Source organism: Astatotilapia calliptera, chromosome 5, assembly GCF_900246225.1.
Source record: "Astatotilapia calliptera chromosome 5, fAstCal1.2, whole genome shotgun sequence".
Lineage (NCBI taxonomy): Eukaryota > Metazoa > Chordata > Actinopteri > Cichliformes > Cichlidae > Astatotilapia > Astatotilapia calliptera.
The window spans coordinates 20,282,679-20,307,199 of NC_039306.1; the positions used below are offsets into that span (position 1 = coordinate 20,282,679).

The 24,521-nt window shown below is 39.3% G+C and overlaps 1 protein-coding gene across 7 annotated transcripts in view; it reads left to right on the forward strand.

Moving 5' to 3' along the window:
• LOC113022492 (AMP deaminase 2-like) overlaps positions 1-23,448 on the forward strand; it is a 32,063-nt gene extending 8,615 nt beyond the window's left edge. For 5 of the 7 annotated variants that reach the window (XM_026167946.1, XM_026167945.1, XM_026167944.1 and 2 more), the window contains 17 exons: positions 11,544-11,674; positions 11,927-12,057; positions 12,639-12,707; positions 15,062-15,167; positions 15,474-15,660; positions 17,298-17,439; positions 17,527-17,616; positions 17,711-17,840; positions 17,983-18,177; positions 18,316-18,447; positions 18,541-18,704; positions 18,952-19,078; positions 19,172-19,335; positions 19,448-19,568; positions 20,307-20,480; positions 20,580-20,690; positions 21,371-23,448. In XM_026167946.1, coding sequence (XP_026023731.1) covers positions 11,544-11,674; positions 11,927-12,057; positions 12,639-12,707; positions 15,062-15,167; positions 15,474-15,660; positions 17,298-17,439; positions 17,527-17,616; positions 17,711-17,840; positions 17,983-18,177; positions 18,316-18,447; positions 18,541-18,704; positions 18,952-19,078; positions 19,172-19,335; positions 19,448-19,568; positions 20,307-20,480; positions 20,580-20,690; positions 21,371-21,586 — 2,390 coding nt within the window. In that variant the 3' untranslated portion in view covers positions 21,587-23,448. Of the gene's footprint in view, positions 1-3,712; positions 3,736-4,595; positions 4,785-11,543; positions 11,675-11,926; positions 12,058-12,638; positions 12,708-15,061; positions 15,168-15,473; positions 15,661-17,297; positions 17,440-17,526; positions 17,617-17,710; positions 17,841-17,982; positions 18,178-18,315; positions 18,448-18,540; positions 18,705-18,951; positions 19,079-19,171; positions 19,336-19,447; positions 19,569-20,306; positions 20,481-20,579; positions 20,691-21,370 lie in introns of those variants that run through there. The other 2 variants (XM_026167949.1, XM_026167948.1) reach the window with 2 other exon arrangements.
• The last annotated feature ends 1,073 nt before the right edge of the window (positions 23,449-24,521 follow it).

Here is a 24,521-nt window from a genome sequence, read left to right on the forward strand (position 1 = left end):
CCAGAGTTTAATCTTTAATCAAACTTCTGTATTTATAACATCCTTTTGTGGAAGCTCTGCCAGCAACACAAGACACTAAATCAAAGCTAGAATTGCGAGTTTTCAACAGTGCGCAATTCATTTACACCAAAGCAAAGAGAGCAGTAAATGTGCATGGAAACGGATCAAAAGCTTTCTTGCTTAGCCATGGCAGGGAAGCAGTAGTCCCTTTATTGTCTCTGGCTTTGATACTTCACACAGTTTTTGTCTCAGGGTTGGAATTGTGAGCTCTTGATGTCCGAGCAGCGCTAACTGCAGAGGGTTATATGTTGACACTATCAAATGACACAGTGTTCCTTTTAGATATTCCGATATGGTGAGAAGTGCACTGACAGTGGTGACAACAACAACTGTGGTCTGGATAATCACAGAGGGTCAAAATGAATGATGTGAATACGTGTGCCTTTTTTGGTGTGTGACTATTAGTGTTTACATGTGCTGCTGTGGGTATGCAACATGTTTTGTGCACAGTTCGGTGTCTCGGGCTCCAGAGAGAACTTATTGTTTTGAGAAGATTCCCGTTGGACGGGGGGATGGGATACAAAAACAACAGCGCAAATGCTGGGAAGCAGTTTTATTTGCATGTTCACCCTCTTTCATTCACACGGAAATGCTTGTGCAATTGTGTCAGCTCTCTTTTTCTTCAGGGAGAAAGGGAGTGAAAAATAATGCACAGCGACTCCCCTGTGCTGTTAATTAGTCTCCAGGGAAAGAGATTTGCAGAACACAACAGATGATGTAACTGCAGAAAAACTCAAGCTGGGGCTGAAAAAGAAAACATACCTCAGTGCTTGTGAGAAATGTGACTTAACAAAAACCACTGGACATATAGTATGTCTGAATTTAATTCACACAAGGCTGTAGGTGGTTTCAGCCAGCAAGCCTCTTAAATGATTCTGTTGTAGTAACACAATCAGTGGCAGAACACATTGCCATTTGTTGTTTACAATGGATGTCCTTCTTGTTTTTAAGCTCAGAACAGAAAGTCAAAGGAAATATTCCACAAGCCAAAGGCCCGAAGGTCAAATAAATCAGGACTGGTCAACTTACTCTCATAACATTTATAACTTCCTCAGTCAGCTTCTTGATAGGTTCATGAAGATGAGATATCACCTATTTGTACAAGAAATTTAACCGTCAAGTCTCCAAACAGTTGGAGTGTTTCCATTCAAGCATCTAAATAAATCTCATATACTTTTGCTGTATTAAATTTGCAATATTGAACTCCATCAACCGTGTTGCTTAAGTCCTATTAGGTTATCATAGACAGGTAGACAAAATAAAATAATAAAGAAATATAAATAGTAAGACTGAGAATGTGCAAAAGACAATACAAGCAAGTAGTAATGGCAGTTGAGTTGAATAATTCTGAAGGAGAATCAGCTTGATTTAATTAAAAGTTTTTGAAGACTTCTATAAGAGGCTCCTCATCTGTGCTTCAGGTTGGATTATATAACAAACACAAATTTCAAATTCAAATTTTATTCGTCACACACACACACAACCATGCACAGTATGACATGAGGTGAAATTATTATTGCTGTGCAATTGCCCAACCATTAAATGACAGTAAGAATTGACACTAATATTTACAGATTACTACCAAAAATTTGCAGATTTTAACTTAGAAATTTACAGTAAAAATGTTCAAAATAGTTTACATAAGAAATTATTAATAAAAAGAAATTATAAATTATAAGAAGTGTGCAAAAATAAAAACCAGAGTGCGTGTGGAAATGTAACGTCTGTGGGAGAGTTCAGTCCTACACCTGGTTCAGAGCCCGAATAGCCTGGGGGAAGAAGCTCCTCTTCATTGTCTCTGTTTTGGCCTTAAGGAAACGGAAGCACTTCCCAGACCTCAACAGTGAGAAGAGTCCATTGTTGGGATGGGAGAGGTCCATCGTAATCTTCCTGGCTTTAGTCCTGCACCACTTGGTGCAGATGGACAGCAGGTCAGGAAGCTCTGATCGAATGATACGTTCGGCTGAGCGCACCACTCTTTGCAGATCTTGTTTGTCCTGCTTGGTGCCGTTCCCATACCAGGTGCAGATGTTTGCCGTCAGGACGCTCTCGATGGTGCAGGAGTAAAAGTTCTTAAGCTCCCTCAGTGGCAGATGGAAGTCACTACTGTAAGTCTTCTGAAGAATAAGAGACGCTGGCGGGCTTTAATGTAGCAGGACCATGACAGGTCCTGAGTGATGTGGACACCCAGGTATTGGAAACTGTCCACTCTCTCCACTGGCATGCCATTGATGATCAGGACTCATAATTCCTCGCCTGCTTTGTAGTAAAGTCTACGATCAGCTCCTTAGTCTTGCTGACATTTAGGAGGAGGTTGTTCTCCTGGCACCAGGTCTCCAGGTTCCTAATCTCCTCCAGGTAGGCCGTCTCGATGTTGTCGGAGATCAGGCCCACAACAACAGTGTCGTCAGCAAACTTGACAATGGAGGTGGTGTCTGATGTGGCTACACAGTCATAAGTGTACAGTGATTACAGCAGGGGGCTTAAAACACAGCCCTGAGGCGCTCCAATGCTGAGTGACATGGAGGGGGAGACTTGTTTTCCTACTGATTGGGGTCTGTCTGTGAGGAAGTTGAGGATCCACTGACACAGTGATGAACTGAGTCCTAAATCGTTCAACTTGGTGAAAAATTTAGAGGGAATTATTGTGTTGAATGCTGAACTGTAGTCCACGAACAGCATCCTAACATAATTCCTTCTGCCAGTGTCCATGTGACTCAGGGATGTGTGGAGCAGGTGAGCTATGGCATCGTCTGTGGAACGATTAGTCCGGTATGCAAACTGAAGTGAGTCGATGGTGGCAGGAAGTGAAGAAGTGATGTGATCTCTCATCAGTCTTTCAAAATACTTCATCACAATTTATAACATATTAAATGATTGTTACACAGGAAGGTGTAGTGGGGAAAACAGAACATCACTCAAAACAAAGAAGATTAACTTTTACAGAATCACAATGATCACATTATCAATTATTTGTCAGTAATGAAATATAAAGCAAACATTTGTTTGTTATTTCATCTGTTTACATTTATTTGAATAAATTCAATTAATGTTCTACACTTGCCACATCCTATACAAGAGCTGCATTTGAGGCGGGCTTCCTCTTTACCTGCAAAACAAGATGGCTGCCACAGAGGTTTGACCTGAGTGACTTAAACGAAAAAATTTTTTCCTGTACATTGGTCCACAAAGGAGTATTTAGCACTCATTTTACAACATTTAAGAAGCACTATAGGGGAGATGAACTTAGTGATTCCTAACAGTGATTGATTGTTTGTGTGTCCTGCTCACATTCAAAGCCCACAGTGACTAACATAGTCACATGACAATACCATTAACACTACTACTGCTGTTATTAATAGCAAACCCGTGGGTGGGAGATAAACATATATACACATGCTACGATCATTGTAAAATGATGCTATGGGTATATTGTAATCTGAAATTCTATTCAGTGCTCAATGAAACTGTCAAATGCACCAAAATGATGTATGATGATGAATATAATGAGGGATATGTATAAAATATTTTAAATATGTCATATAGATGTTGGCACTCACGGTACCCTGGGAAATGTTTGTTTCTATTTAAGTTTCCTCAAGACTGTTCCACATGCCTAGGAGAAGATAGTGATTTCTTTCATCCAAGGATTATTTTCATTAATTCCAGTTACAGGTAATGTACTTTTTGTTCAGTCTTTTGACTGGCAGTCAAACAATAGATCAGTCTTTACAAGAACCACACCCACCCCATATCCCTTTGAACATCTCACTTAGCCATAAAATTTACTCCCACAAAAAACAAACAAACACCTTGCTGTTTTTTCAGGGACATGCTGGAGACCACAAACCTGCAGTATAAAAATTAACCTTATCCTGCTGCTGACTGTGTGTTCTCATCTATAAAGTAGTTGGATACACAAAAGGATAAATTACACTTGCAGTCAAATAAATATTTTAATCACAAACACAAGACTGAACTTCCAAAACCACTCTTTAAAAGTCGTCCAGCTCTGAAGGACAAAATAAAATCAGAAATTAGAAAGAAGCAGTGAATGAGCATCAGAAAAGCAGTTTGTACAGAAATAATAAATTTCCATTTATTAGATTTTCTTAATACTGGTATTCATAACATCATTTACAGTCATGACATGACTGAAGCTGTGTGTTCATGAATGAGAGGTGGGAAGGGAAGTAAAGTAGGAGTGGCTTTATATCCAGGGCCGCCTCCATTTTATAGCACAATGCATGAAGCATGAAGTGGTTAACGCTTGTCCTTCCCCCTTTTTTTTGCCACGTGGTATGATCCAACCCAGTATTTAAATCCGGGGGCTTGAAGGCTCTGCTGTTCATGCACAGTAAACCGGTGTAGTACAGGAAGCAGCTGAGAGAGAGGCAGAGACAAAATCGGGGAAAAGAGGAGAAGAAAGAAAAAAGAGAACTGCTTCTGCAGCACACTGAAGGTGGCGGCAGTTACAGCAGGAGCAGGAAAGGAGAGACAAAAGGAGGAGAACTGGGTGATGTCGTCTTAGAGCGGCTTGGTTTCTGGAGAGAGCGTTCTTTTCTCTGTTTGCTGTCATTCTCTCTCTTCCACTGTACCAGCGGGGGAGGGTACATCGGCCGTCCCAGGCCTAGTTACATGTCCCAGCATCCCACCACAGCTCAGACAAGGCCACTGCGACCGTAACGGAGACTGTGAGAACAGGACAAGACAGGGAGCTAGAGGTACTGTAATCTATGGCATTAAAATACAAAACAGTACCTTAGCATGTAAAGCCTGTAAACGTGAATAGTGTGTTAAAAGAAGTTTCATCAGTTCTTATTAAGCATGATACTTATCGCTCCCAAAATACCTCACAAACGAGCTCATCGTGACAGATGAGGTGCAAGTAAACAACAGTTGTTGTGTATTGGAATAAGTTGACAGCATAAGGCTGACAGTGAGGGGAAATGTGTACATGAGTGTGAGATAAGTGTGAGGTAAGGAGCATAAACAAACCGGTGTGTTGCTTATGGTGATCTTTGCAAAGCTTAATATGCTTCAGTTTTTTGTTTTTTTTGTTTTTAACAGGCTCTGGATGTTGCAGTGGTTGAATATTTGGGGCATCTAGTCTTTGCTGCTGTCTGCTACAGCTAACTATAGTGCAGTACCGTTACTTGCTTGATTAATCGGGCAAATTATTCAATGTGAGTTGATTAAAAACAAAACGCATACAGTTCATAGCAACCATTCTCTCAAGAGTGCACAGTGAAGTAAAGAGGTGATTTGCAGCAGCGTGTCGGTTGCTGAACAGGTGCCACTGTAGCTAGAAGAAAACAAACATCCTTTTCAGATTTGCCCCTTCATTAACACTGAAACCCTCAGGCGGTTAGTGTCAGCAGATACTCGCTTAAAAACCCACCTGAGCATGTTTACCTTCCCGATGTTTGTAAGGGCAGTGCTTTAGTGAGAACAGCTGGTATCTGTTTTCTTTATTTTTGTATGCGAAGGGGATTATTAGATATGTTTCCATCTTCTGTTAGAGGCTGTTTATGTTATACACAGCAAGGGAAAGCACTGAGAATGATCCTGTTAGTTTCTATGTGTGAACTGACACATGTTATCTCTGTAGCAAACCTTCATTATGTTTAAAAAAAGGGTCCTTCAGAAAGCTTTTTTGCAGGCAGTAGTTAGCTGGAAAATTTCATCATCTGTGTTTGTTTCCTTCTGCAGGCTGAGTACTGAAACTACATTTTGGAGATTAAGGTCCAAAGTAGAGATTTATTCTCATCTGTAGTTGCTAAGGAACATATGAAGCCTGTGTCATTACTTTCCCTCTCAGTGTAATCTCTAAAGCAAAGTAAAGCTTTCTAAACAGTGGAGCTACAGATGCAGTAATCCAGGCCTTGTCTTTGCACCGGACATTGAATTGAGCTCAACTGACATAGGAGTTGTATGCCTGATCCCATTATTTGGCGATTTAAAACTACAATTCAGACATTCCAATATTTAGACAATTTTTTTTTCTTTTAGACACATGAGATAAACCGATTTCCCAATCATTCCATATGTTTAGTTATTTATTTACTTGTTTATGCTCTGCCTGACTCTGCGTGAATCAGCTGGTTGTCGTGTTTGTGGCATTCCAAGCATGTTACTAACAGGGAAATTGCAGAGTAGAAATACACAGCATAATGACAACCTTTATTTAGTTAATTTATATACATACTTATTTTTTGGTTTAAAATTTGCAAGCTGATTGATTTTACATGGCCAGCACGCTCAGCTATTAGTAGGTTAACTGCATAGTCATATTATGTTGTAAATATGCTATCATTACATTAGTGCTCTACAAACATCTGTGTGCCAGTAGAATGCAGTACAGTGCAGCAGCTCAGATGAGATGATGCCTGATGCTGAGATCAGCTAGTCTGCTGGGACTGAGCTGATTTCAGGGCCTGACTCAACTAATTGATGCGCTTAATCTGTAAGAAACATTTAGTTTTTGTTGACATTATCAGAAAGTTGATCATTCTACTATATGCGGAGTTTTTAGTACTCAACACAGTACTTTAAATTTCATTTAAAAGTGTTTCTAATGTCTTGTCTATATAACTGTCTTAATGGGGTGACAAATATGCCCAGTAGAGAATTTAAGCATATATTGTTATACTTCTGAGAAAATTGTCATTATATTATTATTTTTGTTCAGTCAGCACATTTTTGTTAATTTTTGCATAGCCAGCATGGATCCCTGCAGAGATGCAGGTCCATATGCCTTCACTGCATTGTTCAGCAGAGGGTCATTTGGCCTCTCAACTGCCTCTTGCTGCAGAAAAATAGTTATTCTCTGTTATTTGACCATATAAGGTGTATATGTATGCAGCCAAACTCCATCAACAGAGACATGTGCACCAGTTAAACAAAAGGGCAAGAAAATACCAAGAAAAGCGTTTTGGCAAGGTTGCTGCAGTTAGTGGTAGACACACTTTTAAATTCATGTCATTATGTCAGGGTGTGTCTGTTTCAAATATAGGTAGGTCAAAAAACAGCATAGAGAGGAGAAACAAACATATTTTGCTAAGTATAATACTTGAAATTCCACTTTAGCTCAATTGTAGTCACCTTAGTTTCATTCCTAAGAGGCTTTGAGACAGTGTGGCAATCTCTAATGCTCGAGATTCTACAGTTTTTGTCTTTTAGAAAAGATTCAAACTCTAAATGAAATAAATGAGATGTGATTGAAATGATCAGTTGTCTTTTGGGTACCAGAAATGAAGTTCATTTGAGGGTTTATTTCATCCTCCTTTGACTAAAGGTGATAACTGCCTCTTTTATGCTGCACTAAAAAAAGCAGAGATGCAACATAAAGGGTTTGTTTTTAGTGCAGTCTCATGCAATTGGTAGCTTGATAATCAGTGAACCTGACAGAAATGCCCATAAGTTACAGAGAAGAATGGAATAAATGAAATAAAGTATATGAAATAGTAGCAAAGCTTTGTTTATCATTATAGTGACACCTAAAATGAGATTTGGAGATAGATGTGGTATTTTAGCAAATCAAGTACATTTTTAGTTCTGCCGAGTTATAAAATTCCAAAACACAAAGATTCAGATTGATGTCTGCCATCACCAGTTCTCAAGTTAAGCACCATCATTTAAGCTAGGCCAACTATTTGCAGCTTGTAGTTACTCAACCTGAAAACATGTTAAGCAGCATTTCAGCAAGAATATTCTTACCTACTGTGAAAAGAGCTGTAACATAGTGAATTTGATACAAAGCAGTCCTGATTCAGAGGCCAGTGAGCTGACTGGGACTTTCCTGCCTTTAATGTGCTGCCTTTAACAGCTGTGGTGGTCTGGGATTTTCAGAGACTTAGTGAGAGCCAATTAATTTCATTATAAACAAACAAAGCTAAGCTAAACTTTTTCATTTAGTGTCATTCACCAAAATGCAATGTGTATATGCTCAGGCTTTAATGAAGATCTTGAGTGCACTTCCCTCCTTATAAAACATTAGCCAAGCCAATGCTATCATGAAGTCTTCTTCCCTCTCTTTGTTGGCACACTGCTGCATATCTTGGTACATTAATGCAACCTGTAAATCAGAGGACGTCAATGATGTCGTTGGTAGGACTTTGTATTGCCTCTTTGTGCTTGTGCAGATGATAAACAAAACAGGAATTCTTAGGACAGTGAATTAGCTTTGATGTAAGTGAAAAATCTCATTTAACCACTCAACAAATTTTTCAGTCTAGCCTTAGAGAAATGGCAGAGCCAGACCTGATGTGTCTGTATCACCAGTAAGTTTGTCATATAAAGAAAAGTGAACAAACTGCTAGCTGTAAATTAAAAACTTACAACTGGGACCTGCATTAGCAGCTTAGCCAATCTGCATTATATTTTGCAGATACAGAAATGTATCTAAACCTGAATTGTAATGTTAGATCTGACACTAGGAATTTTGGTTATCCAGTGGGGCTGTTTAAGACGGACTATAATACGAGGCTTATGAAAAGTTAGATTCTTACAAACTTGCTTTGCTGTGAAAACACACTTTTGTTAAACTGCTACATTTTGCTCTTGCTTTGACATATGTTCATGAATAAACTGTACAGTGCTGTGTTTTGCTTCTTTGGTGTGATCTAGAGCTAGAACTTGGGAGAATGAGGTAGACTCGAAGGACTGCATTGATCCTTTTAGAGTAGGAGTAGAGCTCCTCAGATACTAAACGAGCATGTGGGCGGTGTGCAGTCTCAGGTCCCAGGGACATCACAGAGGCTTAGGATGGAGTGCTTTGTCAATATTACCCAGGGTTATGAGAAAGCTCAAGATGAAGATGAAAGGGTTAAGCTATTTCACTCTGAAATAGGCAGGAACGCTCACACAGCAAACGACATGTTTGGTCTGGAAGTCAGTGCTTGTGTACCAAAGCAAATAAAAAGGATGCTTACAAAAATACTGCCAAGAAAAATGAGCACGATTAGATTTTAGGTCCCTCTTTAACATAAGTCTTAAATATTAAAAATGTGTAAAGATTATAGAAACAATGTCGTCTTCATTTTATTAATTGACGCTCTTGCTATTTCTTATTGTAATTTCACATTCTTTTTTTTTTTTTATAACTTTTTATTTGTCAGTTTACAGTATGAGAATACAAAACTTACGGTCAGCATAGGAGACATACACAATTCCAGTAATAGCATCTTCTTACATCATGGTAATATTCAATTATTCAGTACAATTCACATTCTTTTTAAGTAAGCCATTAAATGACTTGGTGGGCCTTTGTAAATAAAGTTTCCTTACCGGGCTGTTAGGGCTAGGTTGTTGTTTTACTGTGTAGCACATGTTGTGATTTTGAATGTTATTTGTTTTAGTGATTTTAAATTAGTATTATTAGTAATATCACTGTTGTTAGCTAAGTTAGTGGAAATGTACTTTTTCTGCTTGCTTGTGCTTTAATTTTTCTTTTTTTTTTTCCAATCATTTTTGGTGCATTTACTTGCATTAGAAGTCTGTAGAAAGTTTGTACTGCCACAGAGATAGTCAGAGTGATAGTCACTGAAGTATAAATTACGAGTTGTGATGTTATGTGAGATTAAGTCAGTCATTCTGTTTGTTGGAAGGCCAGAGGATTACAATGGATGACATACTAGTACTGGGAAGACTTTATGGGGAGCATCGGTGTAGTACTTAAGGTCAGCCGATTTTTGGTTTGTTCCAACTTTTAAAATGGGAAAAATAGGATAGGGGGCCTTTTCCGGTTTGTTTTGGGGCTTTGAAAACTTTCCGTTCCAGTTGTAATTTCTGTGTCACCGCCGAATGTTCAGATTCAGAATTGGATTTTCCATGAGTCACTTCAAAGTGCAATAATGAAATGTTTCACAATACTAATGTACTGTGCTAAGTTACCCTCTTCTCCTTCCTGACTCCACCGCCTTAGAGGCAGACAGCAGATGCGTGAACGTAGCCTAATTGTGACAGGGCAGACACGTCACTGATGATGGCAGGAATTATAGAGGAGCATGAACACACCACTCCCAGAGGCCTCACGAGTGGTTGAATGAGGTTTTGTGCCTTTTTAACTACGGAAGTTTAAATTGTAGTTTACTTTAACTGAAATTCCTGGCTGCCCCCAGGAAATACGCAGAATCAGTAGATTTGATTTTCTTCAGTGTAAAAAGGCACGAATTTTCTCATTTTGCACCTCTCCCACTACTAGTGTTGTCATCCATTTCCAACTCATGTCACTCTCATTGTGTTTGTCGATGTTTTTCACATGAAAGTACAGTGTGTAAAATTAGTCTTTTTTTCTAAGCTGGCCTTTGTTCGACAGCATTGTGCAAGTATTTTCATGCTCCATCCCTGATTGCAGACACAACTGCTGCGACCAGATTTTTAAAACTACTCAAAGTTACACCCTGTTTAATTATTTTGACCTCTGGGTAAGTGTTGTGTTTTGTTTTTTTGTTTTTGCTTGCAGTGTTCTTGCAGCTGAAGGAAGGAAGCAAAGTAACGTCTTGAGTAAAAACTGCCCAGTGTTGTGATAACTGCCAGTGTTTGGGTTGACTTGAAATCTGTCACCTGCTACAGTTACTTTTATAATAACACACTCAAGATTTTAGCTGACAGACATGTTTGGAGCTGTTCTTCTTCTTCTTCTTTTTTTTAAATCTTTTTGCTCATGGTAGTTCTAAGTGCCACATTAGACTAAGCTGTTATGTCTGAGCCAAATTTATGCTTGTGAGAGTCGTACTTTTCCTCTCTTAGATAACCTCTCAGTCTTTCCTAATCCAACATAGAGTCTTTCCCTTTTTTCTTCATTTGATATTAATCATCACTCTTGCATATTTGGATGTCTGTCTCTGTTTTTAGCAGACCGTGAAATGAATAAGAACTTTGTAGAATGACTTATGTCATTGCTACAGAATTAGCTTTGGCCTGTAAAGTACCCAAATATGTATGTGAACCTCCATGAGTTTTTTGGCAGTAAACACACACCACACGTCCCGTGCACATGATAATTTATGTGGTTATCTAAACTCTGTGACTAATTTTAAATACAAATCTAAAATCTAAAAACTTGGGACCCTGTGTAAAATGTAAATAAAAACAGAATGCCATGATTTACAAACTGCCGCTTACTGGATAGCTTCTCTTTTTCAGACCATTCTCTATAAACCTTAGAGGTAGCTGTTCAAAAATCCCAGCACATCAGCCGTTTCTGAAATACTCAAATGTGCTCATCTAGCATCAACAACTAGGTCATGTTTAAAATCACATTTTTCCCCACTCTGATGTTCAGTTTAAACTCCAGGGGTTGTCTTAACCATGTCTACATACCTAAATATACTCAGTTGTCGCCATGTTGTCTGATTTGATAACTGCCTTATTATTTACTGGCTATGCCTTTATCAAATCCTGGAATGACCCACAAAGTTTAAGTATTTCAGATCACATACCTGTCGCACGCTGTAACACTTTTCTGTGCATTTCTGTAGATCTTTGCGGTGCATCTGGGCCCAAACCCCTCAAAACCCAGCGATCCCTTCCAGGGACGCCTGTTTCTCTCGCACACTGCCCAATCGACCTGCGCACATCAATGGAGGAAAAGTACAAAGAGATTGCTGAGGTAAGAACTTAAAATTGGACAGCTATTGTTTCCAGACAAAATAGGGGGGTGGTCTTTTAAAATCTCACACAAACTATGCAAATTGTTTTGACACACCCCAGTTCAACCTTCACCTTTGGTTTTCATTTGTAGCTAAATATGATGATGTTTTATCAGAGCCTCAGTGGCTTCCATATCTCCATAAATGCATAAATATTGACATGGCTTCCTGTTTTACGACACCATAAATGGTATAATCTGTGCCTCAACCAGGAGCTGTTCACACGCAGCATGACAGAGAGCGAGATGCGCAGTGCTCCGTATGAGTTCCCGGAGGACAGTCCCATCGAACAGCTGGAGGAAAGACGTCATCGCCTGGAGAGGCAGATCAGCCAGGATATTAAGTGAGGAAATGCAAACACACTACACATACAGAGCCCGTTAAACGAACTCTATATATTATCAGAGACAAACAACTATAGCTTTCCCTTTTCCTCCTGCATTTTACACAGTCTTGTTTCCACTCAAGCACACATGCTTATCAGCTCCCAACTTGCCCACGTGCAGGCTGACTAACCACAATTTTTGGATAACTGGGATAGCCAGCAGCTGGCATCTTTTCTCGTGGCCTAGTCATACTTTTATAAGGAGGTGGGGTCTGTCTTGATTGCCAGGGTTGACTATCTGCACCACTAAGCTGATCATTGGGTGATTATCTGACTTGCCCTCTGCAAGTTTCTGTTTACCAATCAGAGTTCACTATTATTAACCAATAATAATTGCTTGTGTAGATGACCTTGATCACTTAATACCTAAAATTCTTTGTGTACAGTATGTATATGTGTGTAAGACACAGTGCTTTTTGAAAGGGTGTCTATATCTGGTCTCTCTTCCTTTGTGTGCTTAATTTCTTCTCACTACCTCTTGTGCCCATCTGCCCCCCGCCTTGCCCACGCTATCCTGCACCGCTGCATATCACCCCAAGGCTTGAGCCAGAGATCTTGCTCCGTGCCAAACAGGACTTCATGAAAATCGACAGTGCTGCAGACCTAGAGTGAGTGAGCTCTGCCTCAGTGGGTTTTTTTTAATCCTTTGTTTAGTCATTATTAACTGTGGTTGTTATTTTATTTATCTCTGTTATCTGTTTTGTTTGCCCATACTCTGAGAAACAGAGATGGTTAAAGTAGTAATGTGCAGAAGTCTTGAGCTAAACCTTACTTTTTAAAATATTTTTCTTTCATGCTGTGTGTGTGTGTGTGTGTGTGTGTGTGTGTGTGTGTGTGTGTGTGTGTGTGTGTGTGTGTGTGTGTGTGTGTGTGTGTGTGTGTGAGCTTTTGTGGGTTTTTTTTGTTGTTGTTTTTTTAATTGGTCTCTATGCTTTCTGAAAGTCTTCCATTGGTGACTTTGTAAAATCGTTTTCAGTTCAGTCCTTGTACCTGGACATGTTTCCTCCGGCTTTTGTTAAGCCATTAAACCCTGACCAGCAGATCAGTTCTTGTGCTTGCTTATTGTTCAAGCATAAAAAGCTACCAGTGTTAAGTTTACATATAACGGACAACTTAGCAAAGACCTCATTTTAAGTTGTTTATTGTATATTAAATTCTTTAGGCACTTTGTTGCCAGAGGCCTGTCATAAAAACACAAAATTCCTTCCATATTTCTTCAGTTGAAATTCAAGCTAACATAGTTTCTAATAACTATTAAGAGTTATTAACTGAAAACTTAGCATATCTCAGGATGGTGTGCAGGGCGTACATAAAGGTTGTGACGAAAATCGACAAGTGGAGGGCAAAAAAGCCTAAAAGCTATGACAGCAGGTGAGGTGGGTGTTAAAAACATTCTTACAGAAAGGAAACAGGGAGAAAATAGTGGTATATGCCAATTTATACACACTCCATGGCAGGATATATTATATAGTCATGAATTCCTAATCTGAAGTTTCAACATGAGGAGAAAGAAACAACAATTTCTACAGCCAACTGTAAAACATGGTGGAGGCTCTGTCATAGTTTGGGTCTGAATTTCAGTCAGTGGAGTTGGATCTTATCAAAATTTAATGGAATTATTAATCAGAAGCTCAATCAGATTTTGACCCAGCATCTGATTGGCAACGGCTTCATTTTTCAGCATAACAATGCAATCCAGTAAAACCGGTGGAACACTCAGTCATAGATTGGCCTCGAAAGTCCTTCGAGAAGTCTGGATTTCTGAAGACTACTTTAGGAAATCTTACTTAAGAGAGTTCAGGCTGTGTTAAAGAATAAAGGTGTTCGAACTAAATATTGACTTTCAAGCTCATTATGATTTTACAAACTCTGTTTTCCCCTTTAAAATGTTTTCATATTTATGGATGCTTTGATAAATCTCTACATCTATTTCCAGTTTTCCTAAGAAAATATAAAGACATGAGGGGATTGCTCAAGGCTTTTGCATAGTACTGTACCTGTGGACATTTAATTTTCATCCTTAATATAATATTTATTAATACCTAGCCTATAGTTCTTGCTAACCCAGTGAAAGTACTTTTTTCCAAAACCAGTGGCAGTGACTTTTGCCACGTCGAGATGGACTACGTCTCCCCCCTGCTGGTGACTTAATATGTCTTAGAAATGGTTACAGTGACCTTTTATTTAACTTTTTATTAAAAGAGCTAGGTTTACCAAACATGGTAAATTAGTGTGTAGCAATGATTCAATATCTTATGGAACAAATGTGATAGGAGACAGAAGTGGCGTGAAAGGCAGAGTATTTGAAGGCTTATTTGTGATGTAGGAGAGCTCTCTGTGTGCTTGCTGCTGATTAAAGACAAGAAATCTGAATCTTTGGCGCTCTCTGCTGCTTTTATTATGGACCTGTACTGTGCAGAAAACCTTGAAACACTGCAAGCTGCTTTTCTTACTGGAACGAAGTCACTGAACTCCCTATAGTGCATCTATGGCACTCGGGCATCTTGTATCCCCTCTTTTTAAAATTTTGGGTTTCTTCAATAATGAAACTTGTACTTCCTGTAAATCCTGACTTACTCACAGAGTTGTGGTCATTGAGCAGCTTCATGGGTTAACTATTAAGGGTTTTACCCTGACATCTTATTGTTACCCATGCTCAGTCAGTTTGTTTTCGTTTCTATACCTAGGATTTCAATCTCTAGGACTGAAGAGAACAAAATCCTCATCTCACCACTGTAAAATGTTTGCAAACCAGTCTTGTTTTTTTCAGTTAATGGATAATCTACCATAAATAAATGTTTTAAATGTATCCAACATGAAAAAAAGGTTTTAAATCAAGTCATCTAAATGTTTTTCAGACTGACTGGACTGCCCTGTCATGTGTTTTTTTTTTTTTCTTCCATCTCACCACTCTGTGTGCCATTGCGCTTCCCCTCCTCTGCCCCCTCCTCTATCATTTAAGGTTAATGAAAGATGAAAGTGTGGACACTGTTGATGATGCCGTTAAGGAGCGAGAAATGCCGATGGAGTACCAGCGGGTCTCAATATCTGGAGAGGAAAAGTGTGGGGTGAGAATCGTTTGCTGAACGCTACTTACAGGATTTAAAAATAATAAACAATAGTTAGCAAAGTAATTCAGTCTAGTTCAGCTCACTTTTACTTATTTGGTGTCAGATCACAACAACAGTTGCCTCAAAGTTTATACCACAAGGGAAAGACAATATTAGAGACCCTAGCAGTCAGTATGAGAGCATAGAGAGTCAGTGACAAATTGCACAAGGTGGTGGCAGTTAAATGTATCAGGAGTGAAAACAAAATACTCAAATCTGTTTCATTTGCATCCTTGCTCACGACATTTCTATTTATATTTCCAGGTGCCCTTCACTGACCTAGTAGATGCTGCCAAGTGTGTTGTGAAGGCACTATTTATCCGGGAGAAGTACATAAACCGTTCCCTGCAGAACTTTTGTAAGACTACAGCTCATGCCTTGCAGGACCTTGGGATGAAGACTCTGGATCTGGGAATTTATGAAGATGTACCAGAGACCCCTGTAGATGCTGGTAAAACATGCAAACATTCAACATAGCTAGGCAGAAAAAAGCAAAGGTTTCATTAGAAAGACGGAGCCAGAAAACATACTTGAACCAGCTGGACTTGACTTCATAAATAGACAAAAAGCAGCTACTTTTGACTTGTTCCTTGAGATTTTCTGGCAAACAGTCAAATAATGAAGAAAATAATTGGCAGAACAATAATGTCAGCAAAATAAATAATCACAAGTTCCCTTGTCACAGTTATTTCCACTTTACACTGTAAATAGTTCTTTCATAATAGTAGCTTTACAAACTACCAAGATATGGTTATATTTCCTGTACTACAATGACATTTCAGATTTTGTGGAAAATCAGAGGTTTCACAGGTACAAAAGCTAATTGGCTCATTCAGCCTTCAAAAAGACTGACAGACGTCAAACAGTAATTATATACTAATTATAGATTAGAGAAGTGATTGAATTTCCTGAAGATTTTTTTCTGTATTTTTTCTCTGGTTTGATGGACATTGCCACAGCCCTCAGTTCCCAGAATGGTGGGATGCTGAAAATGAGAATAAAAGCAATGATTTTCACATCCCATAAACCCATATTTTATTCACAATAGAACACAGAAAACAGACATTTGCTATTTCATGAAAAACATTAGCTCATTTTGAATTTGATGGCAGACAACTCAAAAAAGAGAGTCCGAGAGAGGCAGATAAGCAGACTTGTGGTTTAGTGGTTTTTTTGCAGATTAATAGAAGTTAAAACAAAAAACAACAATCGTAGAATAATGGAATAATCTTCAGGCAAAAAAAGGCATGATGCTGTCGTGGAAAATTACTGAATGGGCTCAAAAACACATCCAGAAATCATTGTCTGTAAACAGAGTTCACTGTGCAATCCACAAATGCAGGTTAAAGCTCTTTCGTGCAAAGAACAAACCACATGTGAAGATGACACACACACACACACACACACACACACAGGTTTTAGAGCAACATACAATCCCATCCAATTGATGTCTTTTTCAGGAAAGGCCTCGCATATTTCAGCATGCCAATACTAAACCATATAGTGCATCTAATCCAACAGCATGGCTTCATATTAGAAGAGTCTGGGTGCTCATCTCGTCTGTCTGCAGTGCAGACCTTTCACCAGTTGTAACAGCGTTTAATTAAAATACAACAAAGCAGACACAGGAGTGTTGAGCAGCTTGAATCTTTTGTCAGAGAAAAACGGGACCCAAAAGTCTGTTAATGCTACACAGCGATGCTACACATGAAACATGGCCCATTCCAACTTTTTTGAGATGTATTGCATCCTTGAAATCCAAACTGAACACATTATTTGTTAAAATGATACATTGTCATAGTTTAAACATTTAATATGTTGTCTCTGTTATGTTGTTCAATAAAATGCAGATTTACGAGATTTTTAAATAATTGCAACTGAACTTTTTTTTGGTAAAAACTAGACCGAGTGAAAACAGAAACACACCAGGTGAATTGTGTAACAAAAATGCTTCTTACATCTGAGCATTATTATTGGCATTAAAAAGTATAGTTTCTGTAGCATATATATTTTATACCTATGTGTTTGCTGTAGCATGAAAAAAAATGATTGATATCCATTTCCCGTTATGTTTTTTGTTTTTTCCAGATGCCCCGGTCCATCCACCAGTTTCTGAAACACACCCTTACGACAATCAGGACCCCAATAACATGCCACCAGACACAGGATATGGTTGCAAGATGGTAGACGGGGTAGTCCATGTCTACACTAAGAAAACCAATATGGACAAGTATGATCTGTTTGCACCTTCATAATGACGTGTTATTTTTAAGCAACTCTGTATTAAGTATAACATTATAATCACTCTGCTTTTCAGAAGTGGAGAACTTGACCTGCCGTATCCTGACCTTAAAGAGTATATTGCAGACATGAATGTGATGATGGCTCTTATTATCAATGGGCCAGTGTGAGTTTTTCTTTTAACAATATGAGTTGAAGTCTGAGTTGTTTTATGGCTCAGTGCACAGTCTAAATATAACACGTCCCTGTCTCCTCTGTAGGAAGTCTTTCTGCTACCGTCGCCTGCAGTACCTAAGCTCTAAATTTCAAATGCACATCCTTCTGAACGAGATGAAGGAGCTGGCAGCTCAGAAGAAAGTTCCTCATAGAGACTTCTACAACATCAGAAAGGCAAGAGTCAACAAGTGACAGTTAAATATAGATACCTACATTAAAAGAATGCTTAAACAATTTCATCGAGAGCTAATCCTGCTGCATAAATAACTGTTTTTGGTGAAGCTCGAACATTAAACCTGCTCTGACCTGACTCCAGGTGGACACACACATACACGCCTCATCCTGCATGAACCAGAAGCACCTGCTGAGATTCATTAAGAGAGCCATGAAGAAATATCCCGAGGAGATCGTTCACATTGAGCGTGGGCGTGGTCAGACCCTCAAGGAGGTTTTTGAGAGCATGAACCTGACTGCTTTCGATTTGAGTGTAGACACGCTTGACATGCACGCGGTGAGAGAGAGTAACATCTATATTTATATATATATATATATATATGTGTGTGTGTGTGTTAAGACACACTGTGTGATACATGTGGTAGAAAAATTATATTTGATATAATATTAAATCTTTTTGTTTTTTACTCATCAGGACCGTAACACATTTCATCGGTTTGACAAGTTCAACGCCAAATACAACCCCATCGGAGAATCCATCCTCAGAGAGATCTTCATCAAGACAGACAACTACATCGAAGGGAAATATTTTGCACATATAATTAAGGTGTGAAGTGATACTTGTACGGTACTGTATGTGTCTTATTTAAATAATCCTTGAAAATATTCGCACCCACTTCTTTTGGCTTTATCTGTCCAGGAGGTGATGTTTGACCTGGAAGAGAGCAAGTACCAGAACTCTGAGCTCCGTCTGTCCATCTACGGCCGCTCTAGAGATGAATGGGACAAGTTGGCTCAGTGGGCTGTCAAGCACAGCGTGTATTCTGATAATGTGCGCTGGCTTGTCCAGGTGCCCCGTTTGTTGTAAGTGTTCCTCCAACAGTTCATCATTAAATGATTGAGAGTACGCAGCAGATTACAAAAAATACACCAAGGACACGAGGAAGTTTCATTAGCATTTAGATCAGGATATTAGGATTAGGATTTAAGTAAGGACCTGTACTGTGCTTGGACTGTTAAATCTTTAAAAAGCAAAAAAGCAGAAAGAAAACAAAGCTGGGTTAAAGATTACAGCCTGACACAACTTACTGTCCAATCCCCACCTTTCTAGTGACGTGTACCACACAAAGAAGCAGCTGGCTAATTTCCAGGAGATGCTGGAGAACATCTTCATGCCTCTGTTTGAAGTCACAATCAACCCCCGTAGTCATCCTGAGCTGCATCTCCTCTTGGAGCATGTGAGTGTCCCTTCATGAGGAATTCTCCGCATCAGGATCCGTACTTAAAGACACTAAATGATTATGTTGTTGTCCGCTTTCGTGGCTTAATAGGTGGTGGGCTTTGACAGCGTGGACGATGAGTCCAAACCTGAGCACCACATTTTTAATCTCGACAGTCCGCTTCCAGCAAACTGGACAGAAGAAGACAACCCACCCTACTCTTACTACCTCTACTACACCTATGCCAACATGAGTGTTCTCAACCACCTGCGAAGGTATATGGATATATTGATTCTTTTTTTTTTTTTTTTTACTTAATTTAACATCAAATCAAACAAAATCATAAATGACAAATACATAAATCTTTGCTTTTTTAATTTGATTCAGACGGCGAGGTTTCCATACGTTTGTGCTGCGACCTCACTGTGGGGAAGCGGGGCCGATCCACCACCTGGTGTCGGGTTTCATGCTGTCAGAGAACATCTCTCATGGTCTGCTGCTCAGAAAGGTCAGGACACCACACTGGGGATTGTTTCTGAAAGACTGCTGTGGATTTTTTTTCACTTTATCATCAAAAAACAACAAAGTAGTTTACGAACTTTGGATTTGTAATGCTGACATTGCATCAACACTTCTGACGGGTTAAAAAAACATTAACAGGGCACCAGGGGTTCTTAGCTTGGTGTGTTGTTTTTGTTATATTGGTCTATATTATATTATGTTTTTTAACCATTAGTGGTTAAAAAGTGGCTTTTTCCCCCCCCACATTTGCTATAATTGCCATCATAGCAGCTGAAATAGAAGATAAATCATCTGACCTGATACACCACCACCTTCATCATCACCATCATCATAGGGGTGCTATATATAGTGGATGGTGAAAATTTGGAGATTTGTACAGTGAAAGTGAATTGAAGATGTCCTGATGGCCCAGGACCTTACTGAGACACTTACAGCTATGGCCATAGGATTTTGAACACTGACATAGTTGTTTTGGGGTTTTTTGTATAATTTTGCTTTGAAATGAAATGAGTTAATTTTTCAAAGAAGTTACAGATCTAACCCCATATGCTATAAATTGAAAAATGAGAGGCTGTTTTTTAGTTTAGTGTGACTGTGTGGGTGGTGTGCTTTTTGTTTTTTTTGTTTCTGCAAGAATAATCAAAACAAATGTGCCAATCCACTGTAGCTTTTAGCTGTATTTGCTGATTTGTCTCTGTTGCTTTTCACCTTTGTCTGACCTCAGGCTCCAGTGCTGCAGTATCTTTATTACCTTGCTCAAGTCGGCATTGCCATGTCACCACTGAGCAACAACAGCCTGTTCCTCAGTTACCACCGCAACCCACTGCCAGAGTATCTGTCCAGAGGCCTTATGGTCTCCCTGTCCACCGATGATCCTCTCCAGTTCCACTTTACCAAGGTTGGTATGAATCCACACATGGCCTCACTTAAAGCACACAGTGTGAAAGGTTATAGAAGCAAATTGTAGAAATCTCCATGTTTGCTTGTTTGGACCCAGGAACCTCTGATGGAGGAGTACAGCATTGCCACTCAAGTGTGGAAACTAAGTTCATGTGACATGTGTGAGCTGGCAAGAAACAGTGTCCTCATGAGTGGATTTTCACACAAGGTAAACTAATTTAAAGCTCTCTTCATGTATTTGTGTAGCAGGGATCACATGTATATGTATGCACTGCACATATCCACACAATCCATTGCAAGTCATTAAAATATTGTAGTTTGAGCATAAGTAGTATCATTTACAAGTTTTTTGTTGTGGAAACACTTTAAAAATCTCTTTAATTTATTGCTCAGCGTTAAATTATGTAACATTTTTATATAATGTGGTGCAAGACTTCAAAAAATTAAAATCATTGTGGGCGCCACTTTGGCTCAGTGGGTAAGCAGGTGATCACATGCCACAGGGCAGGAGTGAACTTGAGTCTGACCTTCTGTGTGTCCTCTCCTCTCTCCTCCCCACTTTCCTGTCTGTCTCCACTATCCAATAAAGGCAAAAATGCCAAAAAATAATGATGGTCCCACACAGACCAACTTGACAGTAATTAATAAATCTTGAAACAAATCTAAAGAAAAATGTAAAGAATTAAGAATAAATTAAAACATTCAGAGCGAGGTACGGTGCAGGCACGATGGCCTACAGGCAAGTGGAGGTACAGTAGCTGAGCTCGACTGAGGAAACCCTGCAACAGAGCAAAACGCACACACACAGAGCCACCACAAGATGGCGAAGCGCCATCACACACATACACTGAACATCAGTGTCAACTATGTATTTTCCTCTCATTCCAGGCCAAAAGCTACTGGTTGGGTCCAAATTACGCTAAGGAGGGTCCTGAGAGCAACGACATCCGCCGCACCAATGTCCCGGACATCCGCGTGGCGTACCGAAGCGAGACGCTCACCGAGGAGCTTCAGCTCATCACTCACGCTGTGCGCACGGACGAGCTGGACGCTATCGACGAGGAGGACTCTCTCACCATGGGCTCTTTCCCGGGACGGCGTTGAAATCTGACAAAATGTAAAATCCCCAAACCCGTGGCCCACCCAGCATGACACTGAAGACATGTGCTGTGAGAGCAGCATAAACACCACCACAACAATTGTACAAGTATGTCAGCTGCACAGCTATGAAAAAGCCAAGAATATAGTTCTGCCAGAACACTTAGGCTCCACTTACTTTAATATTGCCATGTGTTATTTTATTTAAAGTTTCCCCAAATGTCCATTGTTTGCAGTCTGAGTCAGTTCCATGAAGGTTTGCAGGGCCTGCCATCAGGGTTTTCTGAGATTGAACAGCAGGGAAACGTGTGGTGTATTCCTGTCGTGTCCTGTCCATCAGATGGTCCCTGTGGTGTTTTCTATTAATTAGTAACTTGCTTTCATAGTAGTAGCTGCAGTATTTACACTGACAACCAGCACATTTAAACCTCTCCTGTTTTGCTTAGCCTCTTCTATACTTAGTCATTCTGTTCTTTCATTTGATTACACACAAATAAAAAATTACTGATGTATTTTTGCAGGAATAACACGCTTTGATTGTTGGTGGAGGTTGGACTTACCTGCACAACAAACTTTGACGGGCCTCTTGTTTAATCTACTGAATGCTGCAGCACTAAATCATAGCTGTGTGTGTCTTGCTTGGTGTGGTTTTTAATCATATACTTGCTAAATTGCACTTTCTAGAATCGTTCTTCCATGATTCAGTCAGCACAGAAAGAAAAAAACTCCACAGTCGAGAGGAGAGAAGCAGGCTGATGCAAACATTCCTTGAAGCGAATGGGACTCTTTAAGCAGCGTACGAAGCGACCTCGTCAAAAATGATGAGATGTTTGTGTGCTGAAAGAGAGACACTGTAGATTTTAATCACAGCACAAAAAATGTGGATGAGTTCTCACTTTGACCTCACTGTGACCACAAACCCCCCTCTGTATGTCTTAGGGGCCCCAATCATTCTCATTCCTTTTACTTAGACAGTCACAGAGGTTTTTCCCCTTTGCATGCAATGCACTGTACATATGCACCCAGCCAAGGTTTCACAGTGCCTTTTCATTTTTAGCTTTGAGCAGTGCATGCTCTCTTTCTCGCCTGCTTATTTTCCCTCAGTCGATAAACACTGAGCATATACGCGCTTCACACCGATTAGCTGAAACCACCTAGCTGCATGATCAGTGTAAAGTAGCTTTTACTTTGGCCTTTAGGAGGATCTATTACCGGTTCTGTGAGTATGTAAATGATTTTTTTTTTTATTTGCATGTCTGCATGATTAATGGATGGAAGGAGAGAATGAGACTGATGTTTACAGCAAGCTTTAATGTAAAACATCTAAACTAATTCAGGGCTGCTGACCAGCTTTCAATCCAGAATCTGTTTTGTAATGTAGCAAGCAGGTTTGTACTCGGTTCTGTTCACCATGTACAAATTCACAAACCATGCTGGGACATGGTTAAGACATTTGCATGGTACTTGTAGCATTTTTTTTTTTTTACTTGCCCCAAACCTGGTCAAAGCTGGTATCACCCACCTCGGGATTTTTGTATTATAACATCACACTGCCTGCCACTGGACCTCCCATCAAACTGCTAGCATACTTGTTAAACCCCAGTCGAGTAAGACTTGATGCCAAGACTAGAAGAGAACGAGTCAGAAAGTATCGGGCTTTATTTGAATAACCAGCTGTAAAGTATTAGGGTAGGAAAGTGTTTGCTTTAGAGGTGTTTAGGATAAAAACTGAGAATCTGTCATTTTTCAGCTATAAATCGTAGCTACACAAGTGGAGCTCTGTGGAAATGTCACTGTGGGAGTTTCTGTAAAGAGTGTATTTTTCAAAGGCAATACAAAGATGGGTAATTTTATCTAATTGATGTGAAGGTTTGACACTTCAATTTGTCTGTTTATTGCTTTTTGAATCTAAGTGGACACAGAGTGTCTGCTCTGCCTCTTTATTACTGCATTAGTCGTTATTCTTCACCTGTTTTTATTCCTGTGAACTCTCAGTATTTCAATGCAAATGTAACAGATAAAGTGTCAAAGTTGGTACTTTTTACTCTAAAGCCAAACGTCACCTCCAGCAGTGTCTGTGAACACTTTGGCCCTTGCACTTTTTCATTTGAACCAAAACACTGATGGATTTTACATCTACACTGACGTTAGCCTTTTACTCGCTCGTTTAATATTCAGTTTTGACTACTCTGTAACATTTTGCACTGTGATTATGGGAGTTTTTTGATTACAGTTGCTCATGCTGCTACGGCATTTGTCATCTGAACCAACCCAAAACTTTTCCACCTGTTCGGTTTCTATCTGTTCACTTTTACACCTTGTTGTTTACTGTTTATTATGCTAATTATGTCCAACATATAGTCCACCCTACCTCACAAATCATGTCTTTTTGGAGCCCAGCAGCAGTATTCAAGACTGCAACTCACAGCAATCAACTGCTGACATACTGAAAACTACATAAAAGTCCCATTATAGTTTGCATAGTTCAAATTAATATATTACTCATATAATTAATATATTGAAGCCAATCGTCAGGAAAAAAGAAAAAGCAACAACTCCTTTTACTTCAGAAGCTCACGTTTCTGGTATTGTTGTATTAAAACCAATATTTCAATATATAAAGGAGATTGAGCTCAGTAAATAGTAGCACATGAGGGTCAGAGAGAAAAAACGTGAAGTCGAGTAACACTGAGTGGGAGCCAACACAGAAACACAGCATATATTCAAACATGTCGTTAACAGTTCACAATCCGGATAACATGTTCGGCATCATTACATTACTAACCTCATAGTGCTCTAAGTATTCTGATACTCAGTATGTGTTTGTTTTCAGCTGAGGTTTTCTTCTTTGTTTTTACAGCCATGTAACTGTGTAGACATTATGATTATTATTATCATCATTTTTATCATTTTTTAAATTCTGCCTGATTTTATTTCCATT